At 35.7% G+C, this 23,152-nt stretch overlaps 1 protein-coding gene across 4 annotated transcripts in view; it reads left to right on the top strand.

The window, feature by feature from the left end:
* Positions 1-23,152, top strand: part of MMS22L (MMS22 like, DNA repair protein) — a 125,381-nt gene that overhangs the window by 33,525 nt on the left and 68,704 nt on the right. For all 4 annotated transcript variants that reach the window (XR_006781358.2, XM_045807029.2, XM_045807027.2 and 1 more), the window contains 3 exons: positions 5,447-5,566; positions 7,481-7,707; positions 9,549-10,052. Coding sequence is in view for 3 of the 4 variants with exons in the window: in XM_045807029.2 (XP_045662985.2) it covers positions 5,447-5,566; positions 7,481-7,707; positions 9,549-10,052 (851 nt within the window). In the remaining variant the exon portion in view is untranslated. The remainder of the gene's footprint in view (positions 1-5,446; positions 5,567-7,480; positions 7,708-9,548; positions 10,053-23,152) is intronic.

Here is a 23,152-nt window from a genome sequence, read left to right as displayed (position 1 = left end):
GTTGAACACTTGACTGAGCCACCCAGGTGCCGCTGTAGGATTCTTAATAAAAACTATTTTTTTCATTATTTCTATTTTAAGACTTCTTTGATGCTATGTGTTTAATAATCCGTTTGGTTTCTAGACCTATTTTGGTGATACTTGTGGAAAGCATCTCAACTTTTCCATATTTTTGTTTATTTGTTTTTTGTGAGTTTTTTTCTCTCTGGTAAGTGTGTGTTGGGAAAACGTAAGGTAGGAAAAAATTAATATCCTCAAGCATTCTCCAGTACTCCTCCTCACTGTATTTCAGCTCTGTTTTCTCATTATGAATTTGAGCTAAGATGTTTATTTGCTCCTCTACTCCTGACTATTTTGTATTCATATCTCTGAGTATCTGGACTTGAAGATGGCTGAATTCTTTCTGTCCTTAATTCAACTGATGTGCATAGACACACATTTGTGAAAGGAAATTTTTAAGAAAAAACTAAGGGAAAATTGTTCAGACCAAAACAACAGTTGAATATACAGAACATGAAAATGTATTTTATAATAAATACTACCTGTAATTAATTATAGGGTAAACAGACTTACTTTTTAAGTCATACCTATCCTGCCAGAACTGTGGAGAAAATGGTATTTTCTAAGCATTGCTTTTCATTGTAATCTATAGCCACTAGCAGGAAAAGGAAAGAAAATTTATCTCCTGTCCTTTAAAAAATATTTTAAAAAAATAAAAAATCCCCCAGGATATGTTATTTAATATGTTATTAATTTCTTCCTGATTGGGTACAGTGGAAAAAACATGGGCTCTGGCCTCACAAACTTGGCTTCAAATCTTGGCGGTCACTAAAAGCAATCTTGATCAAATCTGATGTGCCTTAAATGTTCATTTCTTTTCCCTTCTGTTTTTGGAAAGGGGCACAGAATGGTATGTATAATAGGCTTTGGAATCATAAATCCTAGCTCCTTCCCAAGTGGACTTGGGTAAGCTATTTGTAACTTCTGAACCCCAACCTTCTTTTCTGTGAAATGAAGGTAATGAAACTGAGATGGTATGAGACATACATGAACTAACACATGTAAAATGTCACATAATGCCTGACAATTGTTTTTCCCAAACTTCATATATTTTATGATTTAAATGTTTTTGTGATTTTACATTACATGTAAAGTGAGTTTCAGATACCCAGTAAAGCAAAATAAACTCTTCAGAATGAACCCACTGTAAAAATATAACCTACTTTTTAACCTTGAAGCATAACAAAATTAGTATGCTTTAATTTATATGAGTAGTGTGCCATAGGAATGAACCAGGGTCTTGTTTAATATTTTCATAATAAAATCAAAGAATGTTAGTGATGGGCAGAAAATTCTCTTCTTTGGTTAAATGAGTTTGCTTGTTTATTAGTGAAGTTAAATATCTTTCCCTAAGCCATACAGCTACTTGGTAAAAAGAGGTACCCGAACCTAGATCTCAGTTTAATTCATGAAATATTTATGGAGTTTCTTTGGTGAGTCAAGCAGTGTGCTAGACCCTGGGGAAATTATCCTAATTCTCAGAGACCTTATAGACACTTGAAAGCAGATAAACATTAAATTTAACAAGGTAAGTGCTGTGTTATAGGTGTGTGTAGGATGCTGTGGAGCGTAAAGGAAGGTCAGTGTTAGTGTGAAAGTTAGTAAGTTTCCTCGAGGACTTGAAGCCTGAGTGTATTTGAAAGGATTAATAATTAAAAGAGTTGGGAGGGGGAATAATTAGAAGAGTTAATGCCTTGTCAAAAAAAATCTGTTCATGTTTGGTTCCCTCTCTTTCAAAGAATTACTTTTATTAGTGACCCCCAACATTATTGTGTGTATCACCCTGTCCTCTAAGATTCTTAATATCTTCACATCTAATCAGATTTTCTCTTACTTATCTCACCCACTTTCCATAGTTATGCTTTACATTTTTTCATTTTTCTTTTCATTCTCATTCTGTCTGTCACTATTGCTCTTTTCCATTTTGTCTTCTCCCATGTCCAAACTTTCCTCCTCCAACAATTTAGATTATCACCCCATTATTATAGTTACTCCCAAACATCTTTAATACCATAGCCCTCACCTGTTTTAAACTTGGCAAAACCTAGTTCTCTCCTATACCCCTGCCAACCTCACCCCCCAGCTGAATATTGCTACAGAAAGTCAAATGATTGTCCTTATGGACTGCTCTGACTTTAAACTCTTGATCATAGATCTCAAATGGCAGTCAGCTCTAGAGTCCTTACTTTTCAACTAGCCAAAATGACTTATTTCAGAATTTCCTTTTAACAAACAATTCAGTTCATGCTTTGCCCCAATTAACTTAGCCAAACATCTTACCTCTTAAATCATTGAGTAAATAGAACCAGTCATTCGAGAACACCTTTTTATACCTTCAAATCTCCCAACATGTTTGCTTTGTACTCTGCCTCCCAATTTGTTCTTCTGTCTTATTGGAAGTGTTACTATTTCTATCAAAAGGTAATTCTTTTCCCTGTGTACTCGATCTTGTCTTTTCTTAGCTATTCAAGGACTTTATATATCTTAAGTATCTCTGTTTCCTCACCTCTGTTATATAACCTCGGCCTGCCGTAGTTAAGCTTCTGTCTGTGCCATCCCTGAAACTACTCTTGTCAAGGCTATCAGTAACTTCTATGTTGTCAAATCCAAAAATGCTTCCTTTTTCTCATTTTAACCTCTCAGTAGCATTCAACCCTGTTGACTACTTTCCTTTTCCAAAATATTTCTTGGGCTTTCCATGATGGCTAGTTCCCTTCCTACTTGACTGGCTGATAATTCCTCTCCTTTTGATACCTAAATGTTGGAACAGCAAAGGGCTCATAGTTCTGGATTCTTTTCTCATTTCCATGTGTACGCTTTCCTTGGTTGCTCTTATCTAGCCTCTTAGCTCTAAAAATCATCAATATGAAAGTAACATCTGAATGACTATCAATAGCTCTGGCTTTTCCCTTAAGCTCTAGGCCTATATATCATATTATCTACATAATATCTCCACATGCTTGCTGTTGTGCACTCTCCCACCTGTTCCTCCCCTAGTCTTTGCCATCTCAAGAAGTGGTACCATCAACTCATTTTCTTAAGCCAAAACCTGGGAGTTCTCCTTAATTGTTAATTGCTCTCTTACTTTCGTACCTTCATATAACTCATCAAAAAAATCCTATTGCCTCTGTTTCTAAATATATCTTTAAAGTTATGTGCTTATCTTAGTCTTACAGTTTCACATAACTGTCTTCTAAACTTGGAGGTGGCAGGAGGAGACGGAAGTAGAACTAGAAAAAAACTAGACACTTTAATTTTCTGTGATGGAGTAACGATGAATGTTTGTTAAAAAGTGACACACCATTGAACCCCAGTCATTCAACAATTATTTAAAGCTTACTATATACCATTCACCTTCAGATCTCCCAACATGTCTGCTTTGTATGTATTTGAACTCAAAATCTGTTTTTCTGTTATATTGCAAATGTCACTATTTACTTTCTAAGTGGTCTTCCTGCTTCTATTCTTAACATATTCATTCTCCATGCATGATCGAGAGCAGTATTTTTGAAACAGTCATATTACTCCTGTGCCTACAGTCTTCCAGTGGCTTCCCAGCATATGTAAAATAAAATCTATACTTCCTATCAAGACTTTCAAAGCCTTGGGGCACCTGGGTGGCTCAGTCCTTAAGCATCTGCCTTTGGCTCAGGGCGTGATCCCAGGGTCCACTGGGAGCCTGATTCTTCCTCTCCCACTCCCCCTGTTTGTTTTCCCTTTCTTGCTGGCTGTCTCTCTCTGTCAAATAGATAAATAAAATCTTAAAAAAAAAAAAAAAAAAAAAAAGACTTGCAAAGCCTCAAAGGAAACATGGTCCCTGAATATCTCTGACTTAACCCTGTAATACCAAGCTTACTGCTGATTTCCATGTGTTTTCTCTGCCATGAGTGCTTTTTTTCAGACCTTTAATGCTTGGCTCTTTTTCTTTCAGTCATTTAGCCCAAATGCCAACCCTCCAAAAGGTCTTTTCATTCAGAGCTTCTGATATACTAATACTCCACATCCTGTACCTCTTACTCTGCCACATTACCCTGCTTTGTTTTGTTTTGCACAGCAGTTACAACTGTTCACATTTATCTTGTTTGTTTCATTGTCCTCTCTTTCCATTCTCCTCCAAAGTGTAAGTTCTGTTAGTGCTTGTGCCATGTCTGACTTACCCATTGCTCTATGTCTAATACCTTAGAGTAGTGCCTGGTTTATATAGTAAGCTTTAAATAAATAATTGTTGAGTGATTCATTGGTGTGTTACTTTTTAACAAACATGCATGATTATTTCTTCATAGAAGTTCGATTAGTGGCTACAGTTTTATTACTTATCGCTCCTGTTGCCATTTCCTAAGATGTTAAAATACATGTACTCTGCTAGTCTGTTGGTTTTTAAAAGAACAGCTCCTGTTCCTACAAAGAATTTGACCTAGTACTTAAGGATGACCAAATCCTCTGGATTTGTGCACGTTAATTATTAGTTCATTTTTGCTACTTCATTCTAGTTTGGATTTCTGTTTTTTTTTTTTTTCAAAGATTTTTATTTATTTATTTATTTATTTATTTATTTATTTGACAGAGACAGCGAGAGAGGGAACACAAGCAGGGGGAGTGGGAGAGGGAGAAGCAGGCTTCCCGCTGAGCAGGGAGCCCGATTCAGGGCTCCATCCCAGAACACTGGGATCATAACCTGAGCCGAAGGCAGACGCTTAATGACTGAGCCACCCAGGTGCCCCTAGTTTGGGTTTCTAGTACATTCTCTGGGTTTCCTACACCATTCAGTTATGAAACAACTATGTAATTTTTTTAAGCTTTTTTTTTTTTTTTTTTTAAGTAATCTCTGCACCTGAACTTATGACCCTGAGATCAAGAGTTGCATGCTCTGGGGCGCCTGGGTGGCTCAGTCGTTAAGCGTCTGACTTCGGCTCAGGGCGTGATCCCAGGGTCCTGGGATCAAGCCCCACATCGGGCTCCCTGCTCCACTGGGAAGCCTGCTTCTTCCTCTCCCACTCCCCCTGCTTATGTTCCCTCTCTCGCTGGCTGTCTCTCTCTGTCAAATAAATAAATAAAATCTTAAAAAAAAAAAAAAAGAGTTGCATGCTCTTTTGACTAAGCCAGCCAGGCACCCCGCAACTATTGTAACCTTTAAATAATTGTGTTAAAAGTCATGTTGAGTTATGTAATTCCTATTGTCTGAGTATGTGAAAGGTCTCTAAAGCAAATTTTTAGAAGTATACCTTATGCTCTTGTAGACCTTCTGGTCTGAAGATGAGAGTGGGTATGATTTGGTGATATATATTCATATTGTTTTTAGAAGCAGGTTATCCAGTGCAGTATCAAGTAGTAATATTCATGTTGCCAGAGCCCATTTACTTTCCCACAGTTTCAGTTTATGTTTTAGGATGGTGTGCTAGAAGAACAATTACGAATGCATCTTCACTGTTGTTTGACACTTTGTGACTTCTGGGAGCCAAACATTGCGATCGTCACCATTCTATGGGAATATTATAGTAAGAACCTGGTAAGTAAAGAGAATATGAATTTGTTCCCAGGAATTTGAAGAATTTGTACATATGTAAGGAATGTTTATGGTTTAATTATGAATAGTTATCTATAGAGCATTGACATAAGGGAATGAGCATTTGCATCCCGTTTCTCTTAAGAGAGTAAGCAAACTGGCCAAAATTGTACCAGAGAGATACCTTTTTTAATCCTCGTTTATTAATATTTTCTAACAATTACTGATTGCTTGCAACACATTGAACAGTTAATACTATCCTGAATGAGACATAGTCTTGGCATTTCTTATAGGCTAGTGAACAGATATACATTGTGGTGGGGGGAGTTATAGTACTGTGGAATGCCAAAGGACAGGAGTATCGGACCCAGTGTATTGACTTGTGGAAGACTTTAGGACATTGGAATTTTTTAACTGAGGATGATGGAATTTACAAGTAAAGAAGAAAAGAGCATTCAGGCAAAAGGAACATTATGAACAAATGTATGACACGTAAAAACATGATCTTTTCCTACTGTGTTAAATAGTTCTGAATGATAGGTTCGAGATGACTATGGAGAGAGACAGCAGATAGGGAAAGTAGGTAGACAAGGTAGTCAGTGGCTAGATTATGTGCATGCTGAGTTATGATTTATTCTGGAGACCTAGGATACCAAGGATGTGACATTTTAGGTATGTGTGTGAGAAAGTTTTTTTCTGAAAATAGTATAAAGGAATTGGGTGCCATTTAGTAGTTCAGTGTAAAAACATATGCTGTTAATAAGGTGAGTGAGTAAAATAAGGTTTAGAAAGGAGAAGATAAATTAGGAAAATAAAAATTTTAAAGGTAGGTTTATAGGATTTTAGTTACCTTTTATGTGTGGAGAGAAGAGAAGATTTGGAATGTTCGGGTTTCTGGGTAAATAGTGAACCCCTCAGTCAAGATAGAAGATGGAAATGGGAGATTACAAGTAAATTACTAGTTTGGGTTTATACATAATGGAGCTTATGAAAAATGAGAAAAATACCTTACTTTAAAACATAATTTCAGGCTGATTGGAGAAATGACCCATTCTAGTTCTGAGGTAACATGTATGAGTGTATAGTGTCTTGTCAGATCTGAAAGCAGGGAATATCAAAATAAGATGGTGTCCTGTCAGAAGGACACAGGATCCAACTTGAAGGAGCTCCCATTGCCCATTGCTGGGTAAATTTGAGCATAAGAAAGAATAATGACTGCTGTGGATTAAAACTTATCAAATATATTTAAATCTTTGAGTGTATGATGCCTTTAGAAAAGTTACTGTTCCGAAAAAATTTACAAAACCCTCATTATTCTGAAAATTGTAAATAAAGGAAAATATAAACTATATTTTAGAGTAACCAAATTTCTAAGGACCTAATTGAGAAGTAATGATAGAATTAGAAAATCACTATTTTGTACACCTGATGAAGTAAGGCATCTCTGCAGTGATCATCAGTGGCTGCTAAAACTTTTCAGCAGAAGTCTGGTGGGGGTCACTCGAATGAATAGATCAGGCTGACAAAATGCTCAATCTTAACATTACAAAAGGAATGACACAACTTATGTCTCTCTTTCCTAAATTGCAATAGGAAGTGCCCAGTACCACCAATGGAAGATTCTTATCAAAAAAGTCCACTTGGCATGAATCTGATCAGTCCTCTAGATACAGCTACCAATTTACAGAAAAGATAGGGGGTAAAAGAATACATTACATGACAGTAGGGAGATATAAGCAGCTAAATCCAGATTGGAGAAAAATTCTATGCAATAAATGACCTGATATAAAAATAAATGGTATGATATAAATGCTGGAAAAATTAGAGAATAGAAGAGATTAAAGAATTCTTATTTACTTGGACTTAATACTTATTTTCTATCTTTTATTTATTTTATTTATTTATTTTTACTTTTAGAATTGTTCTTTCAGCATCTCTTGGCTTCCTTTGAAAGGCCTTACATATATCATTAAGTCGCCCTTGTCAATGCTAGAAATGGTGAAGATCTGCTGTTGTGATAAACAAGATGATGACCTGTATAAATCCAGCAGTAGTTACACCATTTTCCTTTGCATTTTGGCAAAAGCTGTTAAGAAAGCAATGAAGAACAATGGCCCCCATCCTTGGAAACAAATCAAAGGAAGGTATGTGCCATATCTTTCTTTGTCATGAATGTTCACTGGAGAAGCATTGCTTACTGTTTGTATTTTTTTAGTTAACTTGTGCTTGGAAGTCTTTGTGGTTTGTACATTTAAAATGTATTCCTGGGGCGCCTGAGTGGCTCAGTCATTAAGCGTCTGCCTGGGGTCCTAGGATCCTAGGGTCCTAGGATCGAGCCCCACGTTGGGTTCCCTGCTCAGCAGGGAGCCTGCTTCTCCCTCTCCAGCTCTCCCTGCTGTGCTCCCTGTCTCGCTCTTTCTGTCAAATAAATAAATAAAATCTTTAAAAAAATAAAATAAAATGTATTCCTTAGTGTATACAGGACAACAAAACATGTAGTCTTTTGATCTTGCCAATTTGTAATAGAAAGGAACAAACTTAATATCTATAACTTGTAGAGGATTTTAGTTTATTTATCTCATCTGTCCTGAAGATTGAAATTCCATATATTAAATTCAGGGCTATTGAGAATGTTGTTTTTCTTGCCAAAAATAATTGTAATTTTATTATATGATTCAATGCATAAAGTTTATTCAAAATTATAGAAGTAGAAGACATCCCCTAATCATACATTGGCGGGTAGTGGAGTCAACCTATAAAACTTGGTGTTCTTTGAGTCTTAGCGGTCCCATGGGCCCTGCTCCCTTGAATGAAAACTAACCAGAGGATACTAGGATGAAATAACTCGATTGTTCTCATTTGGGGAGTATGCCCAGTTTTCATTTCTGGCGTAGTCAAATAGACTTTTGGTCATATTCATTTGTTCTCTTTTTTTTGAGAGCTTTCCTTGTTAAGTGGGTATGAGTTTTAATTGCCTTCCCTTGTTCTACGTCATTAGCCCTTTTTCTAGCCCTCTTTGTACCACTTGCTTATGTGATGGGAACTCTTGGAGCAGGGTAAGAATACCTTCATATTTTAGATAGGGACTTCTCACTAAATGAAGTTCCTTTTTGATTCCTGTATACTGCTTGCAAGGTTATGGTGGTAAGAGTAAGACTGTTTTTAGAGTATACTTTTTTTAATGGTAGCTTCTTTGTTAAACCTCCAAAAATAATGTGGTTCAAACAGTAGTTTTTTCTTTGGTTCTGTTTGCCAGTTTGTTTTTGAAACTTAAATCATTTAGTGGAAGACATGATACTCAGAACTTTATCTAAAACAAATCACTGAAATGTATTCAGTACCAATTCTGTTTATTCCAATTCTGATCCCTTAATTGGTGAGAGAAAAGAACGTCAACTATTAAATTATATAAACACAAGAGATTTTTAAATGGTTAGTCTTGGACATTTAAACACTAATCATTTTTCTTTATGAGTAGGTAAAAATAATTTTTCCAGCACTTTGAATTGTCCTAGATATAATTATAGCAAAAGCAGGTCTTTGTGAGTAGAGGAAGAAAGAGTTTAAGGAAAAATGTATAAAATTGCCGTGTTAAGATTTCTTTAAAGCACATCAAATTGTACCGAAAGTTGTATATATTTTTTATTTGTCAATAAAAATTAAAACAGGTGATTAAGAGTTCTAAAATAACAGGATAAGCCACATAGTATATAAAAAGAACATTTCTGTCTTTTGGGGGAAGATCACTCAATCCTTTTATTCAGTCATAGGTAGTTGCTACATCCCTGAGAAATTTGAAGGTGTGGGCATTCTGTGAGTCCGTTTTCCAAGTAGAAAAAGGGAGACATGGCAGTATCATAATGAAGAATTAGCTAAATTTAAAGTAATGAGACTGTCATTAGTTTTGAATGAAATGTTATTCTAAAAGATGGATATTTGTGAATGAAAGTTTTATACAAGTAATTTTTTTTTATTTTTTTTGCAGAATATATTCTAAATTCCATCAAAAAAGAATGGAAGAACTGACAGAAGTTGGTCTTCAGAACTTCTTCAGCCTTTTTCTACTGTTAGCAGCTGTCTCAGAGGTGGAAGATGTAGCAAGTCATGTTTCAGACCTCCTAAATTTCCTCAAGCCTTCGTTTGTAACATCTTCCATCATTTGGAAGGGTCAAATGGCCTTCCTCTTGATGTATACCCAGAAAAATATGGACATTGGTGTTTTGGCTGAGAAATTTTCAGGTGCTTTCCGAGAGAAAGCAAAGGAATTCTTGGTATCTAAGAATGATGAAATGGGACAAAGACAGACTCTCTGGACACTTCTTTCCATCTATATTGATGGTGTTCAAGAAGTGTTTGAGACTAGCCATTGCTTGTATCCCTCACATGAAAAACTGCTTAATGATGGATTCAGTATGCTTCTGCGAGCTTGTCAAGAATCTGAACTTAGGACAGTACTGAGCTTTCTACAAGCTGTTCTGGCCAGAATCAGGTATGTTTTCCAATAATATACTAATTCATTGATTTATTTTATGTTATCGCCTATGTTGATTCTATGTTAAAGTTTTCCTTTTGACACACTCATGAAATCCAAATGAAGAGAGAGGAGTTGGTTTTACTGTTACAATGGCATAAATCCGTACTTTTCAACTATTCTTTCAAATAGTAGTTCTTTTAAAAGAAGGCTTATGTGCAAACACATAAAACTAAATGCAGAGCACCTCCAGTGCAGTGCCAGGATGATGCCTCTTCACCCCGCCTTCCCTTCCTGCCTCTCCTAAAAGAGTATCATTATCCAGAGGAATGTTTCAGATATTCTGAGCAAAACCATGAGCTCAAATCTGAGGCGGCTACTAATGAAACATATGCATTTCGTACCCATAAGGAGATTTTTACCACACTGTACCATTAAAACAAAGGTAAGTTTCTTTAAATTATTTTGCTGCAGAGTTTTAGCCTCAACTGCTTGAAATACTTCCAGCTGAAACAATTCATTCTGAGATGAAAGTAAGATGGTTCTATTTATAACATCAGTCACCCATATAAAACTTGATGTTTTCAGATCCACTTAAATTATGCAAATGTTAGGATACACTCAGACCCAAATAATAATGGATAAGAATAGTAGTTGTGATATATTGCTTTTAAGGCACCTTTCACATAAGTTTTATTTTTGAAGTACATGTTCTTAAGAAGTTAGATACTACCACTCAGTGTAGGTGGTTCCTATCACTGAAAAGTTGTGTAAAAGTTATGTGTGGAAATACAATTTTTTTGAAACCATGTCTAAAGTTAATGAAGAGACTGCTCCCCTCTTCGTAAAACCATTTTACAAAAAGTAGTATCTGGTTATCAAAGTTAGTAAGCTTGACAAATTTTTCAAATTTGGGGAATTTATTCATTACTAATTTTAATTATTACTAATTTACTTAATTTGCTTTATGTTGGGCTGTGCATTCATACTGATTAATCTGTAGGTTTACGGTCCACATTAGATATTGTGTCGTTTTTAATATTTGCCTGCTCGCATCAGTTTCAGTTCTAAAGGTTTAGCCAAAACAATAAATAAATTAAATAAAATAAAAAATTTAAAAATAATAAAAAATAAAGGTTTAGCCAAAGTTGTTGATCAGATAATCATCCCTTTATCCCCCAGCGTGAGCTATATAAAAGCAAGAATTTTAAAGCTCTCAAATTTGGGGGTAGATGGATAGATAAAGTAAATGAATAACCAACATCACTAGAAGAAGCTTCTACAAATTCTGAATCTTCTCCATGAACTACATTTGTTTTTAGTCTAGTAGAGCTTACTAGCACTTTCCCAAGTGCTAAATTCATTTTGTTTGTTTAATTTTTTAATAAATGTTAATAGTATTTCTCCATGTTTCTTGGGCAAAATTAGAAATTTCCATATTCTGGGACCAATTTTTGCTTGTTTATTTATATTTATCTGAATATACAAAACAAGAAGGAAGGAGGGACCTGGTCTAAACCATGCTGGTAATAAGGAGCTACGGCCCCAAGATTTATGGGCAAAGTGGTAGAAAATAAAGCTGGGTGTGTAGGCATCCTGGGAAGAGGCAGTCATGGAAACCAAATGGCAGAATCCATATGTTTTTCTGCCTTTTCCATTGAAAATGGACATTTCCTTTCAAACACCTTATTTTTATCGCTTCTTACCTAGGGTTTTGTTTTGATTTGTTTTGTGGTTTTCTTGGGGGGGCTTTGGGTGTTTTGTTTTTGTTTTTAATGATTTTATTTATTTATTTCACACAGAGAGACAACGAGAGAGGGAACATAAGCAAGGGGAGTGGGAGAGGCAGAAGCAGGCTTCCCGCCAAGCAGGGAGCCCGATGCAGGGCTCGATCCCAGGACCCTGGGATCATGACCTGAGCTGAAGGCAGACGCTTAATGGCTGAGCCACCCAGGTGCCCCATGTTTTGTTTTTTTGAAACAAGGCTTCATATCCTACAAACACTATTACAATTTTGAGTGAGAAATTATGGGGAATCTTTCTTGCTGGTTAATTTTTTTTTAATTGGAGGTGTTACATATTTTCATGGTTAAAAAATATAAATAAGGTAGGTGACAAGTAAAAGTTCCTTTCCCCACCTTTACTCCTTTATTCTCTAGTTCAGTGGTTCTCAATTAGGAATGAGTTTCTTCCCCAGGGGACATTCGGCAGTGTATGGAGAAGTTTTTGGTTGTAACAACTTAGGGAGTGCTACTGGCATCTACTGCTAAACATCTTACAATGCACGGGACAGCCTATGCCACAAAGAATTATCTGGTCCAACCTCTTTGGTGCTGAGGTTGAAAACATTGCTTTAGGGGTGCCTGGGTGGCTCAGTCAGTTAAGCATCTGGCTCATGATTTTGGCTCCTGTCATTATCTCATGCGTCCTGGGACTAAGCCCTGGTCCTGATCCGTGCTCAGCAAGGTGTCGGCTTGAGAGTCTCTCTCTTTCTCTGCGCCCCCCCACGCGTGTGCGCCTGTGTGTGTGTGCGCTCTCTTTCCCTCTCTCAAAAATAAATAAATCTTTAAAAAAAAATTGCTTTAGTTTTAGTACACAGAAGTACAATGGTTTCTCATAGAATCTTCCAGATTTTTTTCTCATTTATAGGCTGAAAACAACAAAACAGATCGTTTTTGTTCTGCAATTTCTTTTTTTCACTTAATATTTTCTAGGCAGCTTTCCATGTTAGTATATGGAAACCTATCTAATTCCTTTTAATGGCTACTTAGCATTTCATTATATGATTGTACCAAACTTTCTTTAACCAACACCCTAATGGAAATTTATATTGTTTACCATTTTCTGTTATTGTAAACACAGTTTTACTTAACATCTTCATATATGCCTTCTCTGTGTACTTTGGAAGTATAGCTTTAATTTCTAAAAATGAATTGATGTATGTGCGTTTAAATGTGGATAGATATTACCAGATTTCCCACCAAAAAAAAAAAATTGTGCCAGTTTTTGCTCTCCCTGATAGTATTTGAGAAAGCCTCCTTTCTCATGTTTAGATTAGTGTATGGAGTATATTTAGAAAATGTACAATCTCAGGTAAGAAATTAAATGCAGAAATTTGTTTAAAATGTTCACGGAAACGTGGTAATGGGAGAATGGGACTTACTTTGAAAGTTGGAGAGGCTTTACAAACGGAAATAAAGTAATAAAGTCAGAATATTCTTTTTCTTTCCTATTAATTTATTAAGTTCTTTTTATCCTTAAGCTCCTACCTAAAACTGTTTTGGTCATTCTTCAAAAATGGTAACTAGAAACACAAGAATAACTCCTTCTTAAAAGACGTACAGTTTACAAATACTATCTCATTTATTTCTTTTCCAACCTTGTCATCCCTGTTTAGAGGTGAAGAAATGGAAACATGATTTTTTGTGACTTACTAATATAAGTTTCAGTATCACCACTCAGGCTGTAACCAACCAGAGTTACGTTCTTACACTATCTTTGAAATAGTTTACAAATAGAAAACTAACCATACCACTATATTTTTTTATAAATAAACAGGCAATTGAATGACATCTGCAAACTGTTTGTTAACCTAAAAGTGTTACTGCTATTCATATATACTTCCATGTGCTTTTACCCTTTATTTTTGCTACTAAAAACAAAGGGTAGTTGCCTTCTGATTACTTTGTTATTTATTTTACAAGTTAACATTTTTTTAGTAAGTCAACTTCAGTTGGAAAAAATCACAAAGAGGTGTGGAGACAAGTAAATCATGTTTTATTTATAATAATTTATCTTTGATTTATTATCAGCATCATTTCAATCATCTAAATTTCACTTCTTGTAAGAAAAATAATTTTTTGTTCTTTAAATTCGATTTAGTAAAAGTCCTTCAGCATTAAAGCCAAGCTATTTCAGAATGTTGGAAAAATTCTGCTTGCAAGTATCTTGTAAAATATAACGCATCTCTGTTAATCATGGGCATCACTAATCAGAAGTATAAAGGTAGGAATCAAGAGGGCATATTGAGGATTATCTTATATAAGGTAAAAACAAGTTTACATTTATATTGGAAGTTTCTTTTAACTAGATTTCATATGGGTTTGTAGTTTGCTGTCATCTGGAGCAGGCATGGAGTGTGCTATTAGTACTAAGCTATAGGAAGAAAAGGACACCAATGTTTATGTTGATAACATTTAATTTCTTGCACAAATGTTTAGTTTTAGTTTTGTTTTATACTGTTCAACTATGGTTAAAAGCAGTTGCTATAAGTGAATGTCTTATAGAGCATTTTTAACAGAAATATGATGTCAGTGTGTGAATCCGAATGGTGCAGTAGTGTGGGGGGGTCTTCATTAATGTTGTCCTCGTGTAGGCACTGCCATCTCCAATTTCTGAAGCTTGCATGTGTGGAGTTAGGTGTAGCCAAAAGCTTTTCTTTAATTATATCCAATTTGCACACAGTTCTTCAATGAGACTGATTACAATATATAATAAGAGGGACTGGGACTTGGATGGTTTTGTTTTGTTTCATCAGTCTTGGGGCTTCCAAGGCGGATACTGTCAAGACAGACTGGCTGTTAGTTTGGGATCTTTTGGGGAAAAACCCCAGAGATCCTTCAGGATTGTTACCTTAAAAAGAAAGAAAGAAGGAAGGGAGGCAGAGAGAGGAAAGAAACACAGGTAAAAGTCCTTCAGATATTTTATGATAGAGATGTGTTCCTAATTTCTTAACCCAAAATCTGGAACTTCTTTGAGGATTTTCTCATAGGAGCCACTTAGGTATGCCATACTATAGTATCACTTAACTATTTCGGATGGTTGATATCCAAAAACATTTGGATGAACATTTCGGATAGTTGATAAAGATTAAAGCATAGGCTCCCCGCCCCCCCCCCCCCCGCCTTTTAAGAACAAAGCTAAATTCTTTGAATTTGGGTTTAGATAAGGAAGATGGGTTACATAGATTGATTATATTTATTCCTGGCTGTATCCCTTACAAGAAAAAGAATGAAATACTTTACCTTGGCTATCTCTTCTGTTTTCAAATTCAGGTGGGAATAAGGTACCAGTCCTTGCATAAATGTGTGTGCAGGATGTGTGAGTGTGTATGTTGAACTGGGTAATAGTTTTATAACTGTATGACAGAGAAATTATAGGTAGGAAGGAACTAAGATCACTGATTAAAGGGAGAAGCGACTCCCTCTAGGCTGTTAAGAAATAATAACTTCATATGCCACTTTCTGCTAACTGGAGCTGATGGCTCACCAGAGCATTCTTTATTGCTGATTAAGTAGCATTATGAAAATACTGACTTGGTTATGTTACCTAAATGCCTCCGTGTTTAAAACTTCGAATGTCAAACAGTTTTAGCAGTCATCTTTAACATTTCACATTACTTTTCCGGAATCACATTTCTAGTTCTTACTTGCTGTTATTTGAGGTTAATATAAAAATGGCAGCTTTCATTTGTGGAGTTAGGTGTAGCCAAAAGCTTTTCTTTAATTATATCCATTCATGCTGCTATAGTTAAGGGTCTGTCAGCATTTCCATTATAAACCTCCATTTTCAGGGTTTTATAACACAGCTATGAAAATTAGCTCTGGGCAAAAACTTGACATACAAGGCCTCATGAGATTCTCCCTCCTCCCATCCCCCTTTTTCATTTTTACTGAAGTAAGGGTGAGTGATTTCAAAATGCCTTTTGGCATCTGCAAATATCATTTGGAGTTTAAAAAGAAACAATAAATTTTCAGGCTTTGTACCTGTTTGTTCTACCACTTAAGGGAGGTTGTGGACTTATGAATTTAAGCCAAATGGATATTGATCAACTGACATCCTATTTTGTATTAAACAAGAGCCTGGTTTCAAAAGAAGTCTAAAAGGCAGTTAAAAACTTGCCTAAAATGTTAGATATTGAGACTATGAAATAATTCAGAAGGAATGATTGGCTTCTGATATTCTATGTGCTGAAGTACAACTCCTTAAAAGATTAAGACTCTTTTTTCCTGGCTTCAAAATACATTTTGAAAATACAAGCATTTTTAAATCCCTCATCCAATGAGCATAGAAGTTCATCCATTTATTATATATCAGTTTTGACATTTGGGATGGGGTGCATGTGTGTGTGTGTGTGTGCGTGTGTGCGCGCGCACATGCACAGAACTGTGTTTATTATTCCCTGCAAATACTCTTCTTCCTTAATAGTTCTAGTTATTTTAACTTCTATTAGTGTGGTATCATTTATACTAAACTAATTTTTTTTTAAATCTTCAGGGAAAGAATTGAGGGTTTTCTAAGTAAGGAAGGAAGTAGTATGAAAGGAAATGTTCTAATGAGGGACTGCTTTATGCTAAAAACTTAACGTGATTTTTCAGGAAAAACAAAGGATGCTTTTGACAGCATGCAGGCCTTTTCCTCCTTTTGTTATTGGGTGTTCTAGTAGTATGAATGGCTTAAGCTTGTATATATGATTTGATGGGAATTTGATTTGATGCAAATTTTTGGCAGTGTCCTAATAATTTGGGAGAGGGAGCACATGAGTATGTTTCATGGACACCTGTATTTCCAGTTTTTGTTTGAGAAATCAAATGGTTACGTTGCTCACTAAAAGTGATCAATCTGCCAGTTTTGGTTGCTTCAGAGAAAGCATAAGCCTCTCTAAGGGAAAATAGTGTAAATCTTAGTATTTTGAGAATATATAAAATGTTAAAGATTACTTTGTGTTAAGTATTTTATTTCTCTTTCAACTGAGAATTTACATGTATACTATGAATTATTATTTTGACCTTATTTACTGTTTACTAGGCTTGAATTTTGCAAAACATGTTTACTATAGCCTTTCCATATTACACATTTTATAAGTTCATGCAGTTATATAAACTCACTTTATTAACTTGGAAATGTTTGTGCACCTTTGTTTGTATTTTGCTAAAACAGATTATCTACTTAATTTTTCATTTATAGGAATTAATATTTGGGTCATTTAGTTTCCAACTAGTTCTGTTACATACACATGAATTCTCCTATGTAAGTATAAAGTAGTTCTTCTAAAATATTTTAAGGGAAAACTTATGTGTCCAGATCTCTCATTTTTTGGTAGAATGAGGATAATAGCACATGTTTTACTATATTTTTTTGAGGATTAAGTGCAATAATGTATATGAAGTTGTTGGTACAGTGCCTGGCATAGGAGTAAGTGTTCAGTAAATGTTAGAAGTTGCTATTGTCATTACAATTATTTTCAAAAGAACCCATAATCATTTCTTTGTGCCACAGTTTAAGCCTGGCAACCTCAATAGACGTGTGTGTGTGTGTGTGTGTGTGTGTGTGTGTGTGTGTGTACGCTTATCTTGGATAGTTCTTAACTCATTCCTAATATTGTACTCTTAACATAGTGGCTATTCAGTAAATGCTTTTAGATGTGTGAATGAATCAGATTGTTTAAAAACAAAGTCCAGATTATAGGGAACACAAACATTGCCCCACAATTTTAGAGCTGTTGGAAATTGTGACCTATATGTCTGAGATGCTAAGGAGCTGCTGTAGAAAAAGAAAAGTAATTTTTTAAGGTAGAAATGTGGCATATGTCTTTCTTTTCTCTATATACCCAGTTGATTGAATTTTTTAAAATGTTTTCTTTGGAGGATCTCTTTTATATCATTCCTTCTTTATTCTCAGTACCATTTCCTCCATTTTTAGACCATTGTTAATGTTTGCCTACTCTCCCTGCCTCCGGTGCCTTCCCTCTTCAGACCATCTTTTTTTTTTTTTTTTTTTTTTGTAAACAACTTTTTTGAGCTACATTACTTATATAATTCACTTATTGGCCAGCTTTATTGAGATATAATTCACATGCCAGACAATTAATGGTTTTAGTATATTCATAGAGTTGTACAGTAATCACCATAGTTTTAGAACAGTTTGTCACCTCAAAAGGAAATGCTATACCCATTAGTATTAACTCTCCATTTTCCCCTACCCAATCCCCATCTCTAGCAACCATTAATCTACTGTATGTCTGTATAGATTTGCTTATTCTAGACCTTTCATATAAATGGAACCATCCAACATGTAGTCTTCTGTGATGAGTTTCTTTCACTTAGAATAATGATTTTAAGGTGTTTCCATATTGTCACATGTATCAGTACTGTATTCCCCAAATAATCCATTGTACCCACATTTATTTACCCATTCATCTGTTGATGGACATTGGGTTATTCCCACTTTTTGATTGTTATGGATAATGTTGCTATGAATACTCATGTATAAGTTTTTGTGTGGACATGTTTTTATTTCTCTTGGATATATACTTAGGAGTAAAATTGCTGAGTAATATGGTAACTCTGTTAAACCTTTTGAGGAAATACTGAACTGTTTTCCAGTGTACCATTTTACATTCCTTCCTGTAGATTTTAAGGACTGAAATTTGTCCACATCTGCACCAACACTTGTTGCTAAGTGGCTTTCTGATCAAAGTGATCTTAGTGGTTGTAAGGTAGTATCTCATCGTGGTTTTGATTTGTGTTTCTGGTAGCTAATGATGTTGATTATGTATTTTTCATGTGCTTATTGATCATGAGCCTATTAACTAGTATGTCTTCTTTGGAGAAATGTCTATTTGGATCCTCTGCCCATTTTTAAATTGGGTTGTCTTTTTGTTAGTGAACTGTGAAGAATTCTTAATATGTTCTAGATACAAGCCCTTCATCAGATATATGGCTTGCAAATATTTTCTTCCATTCTTGATGTTGTCCTTTGCAGCATTAATTTTTTTTTAATTTTAATGAAGTCATATTCATTTATTTTTCTTTATGTTGCTTGTGCTCATCTCATACTCTCTTCCACATTTATCTTCTTAGGGAACAAGTCTACTTACATCCTTCTGTGTTTTAACACCGTTAGTGGCTACATCCTGATGAACGCAGAAAACTTCTCATTCCTTATCATGGTCTTCAGAGTCTTCCACAGGCTGGCTTTCTATATTTGCAGCTTTTTCTTGCGATTCCCCTTTACGTCAGTCAGGTGGAACTACTAATTCTGAAGAAATCTCCAAATCTTTCTTACTTGTGTTTGTATTTTCCTGTCAGAACCACTTGAGGGTTCAGGCCAGAACATGGCCAGGACAGTAAAGCCAGATCTCAGGACTGAATAAGCTGAAGTGAGGTGATAAACAATGATAAGGAAAGGGTTGAATCCAGGGAATGAAAGGAATTGTCAAGATCAGAAGTCAGAAATGGTTGGTGCTGGTCACAGTACGCATTGAGGTGGAGTAGCAGAGTACCGGAAAAGAAAAACAAAATAAATGATTTATTTAGAGGGATTTGGGGGAAGGGCAAGGTGGTTTCAGAAGTTATTAGTAAGTGGCTCAGAACTACAGATGGAATCAGAAAGCATCATACATGAGCATCACATACGGGAGAAGTCAGAAGTTCAGGCACTAGTAGACAGTTCAACAACAAGTTGTACTTTTCTGCTGCTTTTAAAAATATATATATTTATTTATTTAAGTGATCTTTTACACCCAATGTGGGGCTTGAATTCATGCCCCCAAGATCAAGAGTCACGTGCTCTACCAGCTGAGACAGCCAGGTGCCCCTGTGCTTTTCTGCTTCTTAAGGAAGCTCTAGTAGTATCTGAGAGTTGCTACTGTTGTTGCAGCACAGTGTGAAAAGCAAGGTCTTTAGGGTCAGTAAACCTGAGTTCAGATCACCCCTCCTCCACTTACCAACTGTGCAAACTTAGGAAATTTTAGGAAGTTGCTTAACCTTTTGTGAACTGCATCTGCGTCTTTGAGAAATAATACTCACATTATAGGATTTCTGTGAACATTTGCTTAGATCTCTGCTGTCCATACACTCTAACTTTATGTGACAATTTAAGTCAATGAATATAATATGAAGAATTCAGCTCCTCCATCACACTAAGAGGTCACACTAGCAAGTCCTCAGTAGCCATACGTAGTTAGCGGCTACTGCAGTGGGCGGAAGAAGGCATTGTGGACAGCACTGACTTTGATGCCGCACCTATTCAGAACATGGGCCATAATAATCTCTCAGTACATGTTTGTTTTCTTTATTTACTTTTTCTTTTTGTGTGTGAACTGCATCATCCTTACCCACAAGCTTCTCTTGAAAAATGTGTGCTTGTCCATGTGTCCCTCATCTTGAATAATTTCTTTCCCCTTTGAACCTCCTTAACATTTTATCTCTAATAGCCTTTAGTGCTTTCTACCTTGTGCTATAATTATTTTTAACAGAGGATACATATTCATTAAACAAATTATTTACTCAAAAAATCCAACTAATGTTTATGAGTGCCTGCTATAGTAGCAGACATTATTACAGGCACTTGGGGTACATCAGTAAATGACTTAAATGGACGTGAATGGCAGCGTGTACTCATGTATTTATAATGTGAAAGACAGACTGTGAGAATAGAGAGAAAGGTACTTGGGGAAGTGTTTATGGAAACCATCATTTTTTTTTTACCCTTTCATATTTTACTATTTTAGTCATCAGCATTATTTGATAATGATTTATACTTGTCCCCAACTTTTACTTGCTTATCTAAAATTCTTGCCAGTATCCACTTGAAAGTAGACAACAGTAAGTGTGCAGCCAGGCTGTGGATGTAATGCATAGTCTGTATTTCACCTCCATGTTTATTGCTCCCTAAGCACCAGTGGGCAGAAGGGACCTCCAGGGGGATGACAAGAGTCCATGCTTCTCAGTTAATTGAAAGGGTTTTGGTCTTATTGAAAAATGAAATTACCGTGTCTACAGTAGCTAAATTTTAGACCATTTTTATTATTTTATTTTGCTAATTCAATAGTTATCACCGAACTGTTCTCCCACTGAAATATGGAAACAGGTGGTGTAAGTGGGCCTTTGAGGTTTACCTTGCTTTCAAAAATTTTGAGAACTTTGCATTGAGTCTGGGCCCACAGGAACACTTTGAATCTAAAAGTAGATATTATCTGTATTTGGATTCAGTCGGAAGCAAGGTATCTGGAAGAGGAAACTGAAATAATGGAGTGAGGAAATAATCAAAAAAATAATCTGTTACAGTTCCCCAGGATGGAAGATTCCTGGCTCAAAGGGCCTATTGAGTGACCCAAGCAAAACATAAGAAAATAGACTCATAGCAAAGCACATCTGTGTGAAATTCAGAACGCTGGGACAAAGAAAAGGTCCCAAAGTTTTCCATGACTTCTTATCTTACCCACCTTTCTTAGTCTTCTATTTTTTGTATTTGCTGTGCCCCTAGTCTTGTAATCTCCAGTTATAGTCTAGGTCAGATTTAATATTTAACCCCAATTACCAAGAATTATAAAATTAAGGAAAAATAAGGGACACTTGGGTGGCTCAATCAGTTAAGCGTCTGCCTTTGGCTCAGGTCATGATCCCGGGGTTCTGGGGTCAAGCCCCATGTAGGCTCCCTGCTCAGTGGGGAGACTGCTTTTCCCTCTCCTCTGACCCCCACTCGTGCTCGCACTCTCTCTCTTTCTCTCTAGTGCGCTCTCTCTTTCAAATAAATAAATCTTTAAAAAAATTAAAGAAAAATAAGGGTTAAATAGAGCTTTATATTAGATTTTCCCCCCAAAATTATTTCTACTTTCAAGAAGTAGATGAATGGAGCTTTATGACTTCTTTTCCAATTCATAGTTCTCATAGTGTGGAGTTCTAAAAATCTGTTCTGGGATGAAACAGTAAATCCACCTTTCATAATTAGAGAGAAAATGATGGAAGGTAGAGTGGGAAAGTAACACTGTGAAACAGAAACTGTGATGAAGAACATTGGGATAAAAGGACAAGGACAAAAGAAATACACTCTGTAAAGGAAACATTTCATTCTTTTGAAAGTGGATCAGCTCAGTTGTTTAGGGAATAGAAGTGCCATGATTATTTTCTGTTCCAAGCACTGGAACATTTCTCTTTAGCAAATGGTAACAAATCAAAGATGTTGGGTGAGGCGAAAGCTACTTTCCCCAATCTTATTTATGTCGCTGTGGCTCCTTGTCTGAACCCCACAGTTCACTATAGGTATTTAGACCACCCAGATCTTTGAAGCTTTCGACGAAATTCAGCAATGAGCTTGTAGGAAGACATTGCTACTGTGCTCTTTCGTGGCATCATACAGTGCTCTGTTCTTAAACCAGAAACATGTTGTCATAATAAATATATTGAAGACCGGTAAATCCCATTCGTGATAGGTTTGCTCTTTTCCAACTATGGAATGGGTTAAAATAACTGAAATTGTGATTTCAGAAAGCGGACCCAGTCTAAAAAAACTCAGTGAGACAAACTGCTATTGTGGCTTTAGGTTATAAAAGGGAGGTACTCAGAGGAAGTAAGTAATAATTTAAGCATTTACATCCAGTAAGTGTAGTACAATAAGCTACTAGACCTGTTTTTTAATGATGTGATGTGTCAGGGAAGGAAAGAAAATGATCTCTTAATTATCCCTTTAATTATTTTTGGATTAATAAGACCTGAGACAGCACTATAAATTGTGGAAAAAGTAGATTCATTATAGTTCTTAAATATTCTTAGCTATCCTCACCATCTTCTGGTAATTACCCTAAAGTTATTTTCCTTAAGATGTGTTTCTTAGAAAATGTCAGAGTACATTTTTGTTTTATGATATGAATTTACTTTTGCCACCATTTGGACTATAAAGAACAGTTCCTAACCTTTCTCCATCTACCTTGTGGAGAAGGGTGAGTAATTGCTCTGTTTCAAAATTTATTTATATTTTAACAAAATTGAGAACAAATATAAGGAGTGAAACTAGCATTTGGAACTCTTAATTTCAATTGTTTCTTCTTTACCTTACAAGATATATATTTTTCTCTCTTTAGGATATCTCTTGTCAGATTTAAGGCTTATTTAAAATGAAAAGAAAGCTGGAGCAATTTTCTTTATTCCATTTCAGTCTCCTAAGGCCTATTTCCCCCTGGTGAGCTCATAGCAACAGGGGGGTTTAAGGGAATTCAGCTTTCTGCAAATTAATGTCTCACATCATGAAAATTCAGGACTTTTTTTTTTTTTTTAATCTTGAAAAGTAATACAGTGAGTGCGAGTATTATTTCTTGCCAGCGGGTGGAAGATGAATGA

The sequence above is a fragment of the Ursus americanus genome, chromosome 11 (genome assembly GCF_024610735.1).
Source record: "Ursus americanus isolate L20-20 chromosome 11, mUrsAme1.1.p, whole genome shotgun sequence".
NCBI lineage: Eukaryota > Metazoa > Chordata > Mammalia > Carnivora > Ursidae > Ursus > Ursus americanus.
This window is presented reverse-complemented; position numbering and strand designations above follow the sequence as displayed.